The sequence below is a fragment of the Limulus polyphemus genome, unplaced genomic scaffold (genome assembly GCF_000517525.1).
Source record: "Limulus polyphemus unplaced genomic scaffold, Limulus_polyphemus-2.1.2 Scaffold2642, whole genome shotgun sequence".
Taxonomy (NCBI): domain Eukaryota; kingdom Metazoa; phylum Arthropoda; class Merostomata; order Xiphosura; family Limulidae; genus Limulus; species Limulus polyphemus.
This window is the reverse complement of record NW_013668252.1, coordinates 74,190-76,265: the sequence shown is the minus strand read 5'-3', so window position 1 is coordinate 76,265 and position 2,076 is coordinate 74,190. Positions and strand designations below refer to the sequence as shown.

The 2,076-nt window shown below is 36.7% G+C and overlaps 1 protein-coding gene across 1 annotated transcript in view; it reads left to right on the top strand.

Annotated features, from left to right (window-relative positions):
• Positions 1 to 819: 819 nt before the first annotated feature.
• The window catches only part of LOC106467515 (E3 ubiquitin-protein ligase UBR3-like), a gene marked incomplete at its 3' end in the record, with an annotated part of 72,699 nt that continues 71,442 nt past the window's right edge, over positions 820 to 2,076 (top strand). The window contains exon 1 of the mRNA XM_022395713.1: positions 820 to 1,052. Coding sequence (XP_022251421.1) covers positions 833 to 1,052 — 220 coding nt within the window. The remainder of the gene's footprint in view (positions 1,053 to 2,076) is intronic.

Genomic DNA, 2,076 nt, shown 5'->3' with positions numbered 1-2,076 from the left:
AGTCTAGATGGAATGGTAGAAAAGTACAACTGGACACTGGGACAGGAATTGGCAAAGTTTTGTAATAGCCACCAAGATGACTGGGATGTCTTACTCCCTCCACTGTTGATGGGCTATAGGACAGCAGAGCATGAAACCACTGTATACACTCCAGCAAAGTTGATATTTGGTCGGGAACTTTGGTTGCCAGTGGATCTGTTAACAGGACGCCCACCTTACGAAGAGTTGCCTGAGAATGTGTCAGAGTTTCTGAAAGTGTTATCAGAAAGGATGGATGATATTCACCATCAAGTGCAGTCAAAATTTGGTCTTCCTGGGATTATACAACCACACCTTGTCTCCTGGTTCAAAGCTGACTTCAGTAGATCTCTTATCATAAGTTAACTTCATCGAATCAGCAGACGTTTTCAAGGGGAAGTCTCCTAAGTTGTCTTCTCCATGGGAAGGCCCATATGACATAGTGGATCGTCTCTCAGACGTGACTTTCCGGATAAAATGTGGTCGGCGAGGTAAGAACAGTACAAAATAAAATAAGGGCTATTGCTACATAAACATAACAATATTTTATGTGTTTGAGCAAAACTAATACTTTCTACTGTCCATTCGAATTCCATATCGTAGCAGTTGTAAAAATGTAAAATGTACAAAAATTTTGTTAAATTATGCAGCTACTAAAGAAAGGATATATTGCTTATTAGATTTTAGAAACAAGTTCTAGGCATTACTTTTTTAGTATGCCATCGTTTTCGCGTACAATGTTTAAAATTAGTATAGATGACGCTATCTGGGAATCAGTAGTTAAGCTTTCGCACATAGCAGTCGACGAGACAAAATGGCTGATGTCGATGTGACATCGCTGATTAAAAAAGGTAAAAGAGGGGCAGCTGCTTATTTTCAAGCAGAATGTCAAAGAACAAATAGTCCAAGATCGCTACATGACTTACTTGATATCATAATAGACCCTTCAAAACCAATTGATGACTGGGAGACAATCGACTGGTGTCGATGGTTGATGGCAGGCGGAAAGACTCCTGACGAATATTCACAGACAGGTAGCCTAAGCTTATTTAGTCATTAATATAATAATTCACTTATCAAATTCAGCTGACTTCAATGTCATCACCACATGTACATGGTACTGATACAAGGGTAACCTAGCAGCTCATCATAAGAATTCTGTCGTATCATTTACAGTATTTATTATTATAACCACAATACTACTAGTAATATTACTAGTGCTAGTCACAACTACTAGTTGTAGTACCAGTAGTAATTTATCATACGATGATATTGGTACAAAAATAATATAGCAGCTTATCATAAGAATTCTGTAGTATAATACAATGATATTGGTACAGAAATAACATAGCAGCTTATGATAAGAATGATGTAGTATCATTTGCGCAATTAGTACTTCTGTTTAGTAGTAGTAGTAGTAGTAACTGAACTTGGTTTGATTTTAGTTAATCATGCCCTATTTTAAATATGTGCTTGACTGTGTTTAGCATAACATAACATTTTGGGACAACATGGGACCTATTGAACCATCTTGGCTGTCCCATCCTCTAAATTAGACTTAAAAAAAAAATCTTAAAGCCAGCCCTTATCATTCATATACTTATAAAGTTTTTTCTTAAATTTGCTGTCTCTACATATGAAGACAACCCAAAGGCCAACCACCCTGTTAGAAAAATGAAACTGTCTTAGCTGAAGATGACTCCAACCTTCCAAAATTTATATTTGTGTCCCCTAGTCCTACTATTCTCACTGTTAAACATGAAAAAAAAATTCTGTTTCAACACTATCAATTCCTTTTACAATCTTAAACACCTCAATCAGATCCCCTCTAACTCTTTTTTTTTTTTTTTTTTCAAGAGAAAACAATTTGAGAGATTTCACCCTCTCTCATATGGCAACCACTCCATCCCAGGCACCATTCTAGTAACCCTTCTCTGAACCCTTTTCAACAATTGAGTGTCTTTCCTAATGTGAGGAGCACAAGACTGAACACAATATTCCAAATGTGGCCTGACCAGTGGCTGTATGATGAAATTATAACCTCTTTAGACTTGTATT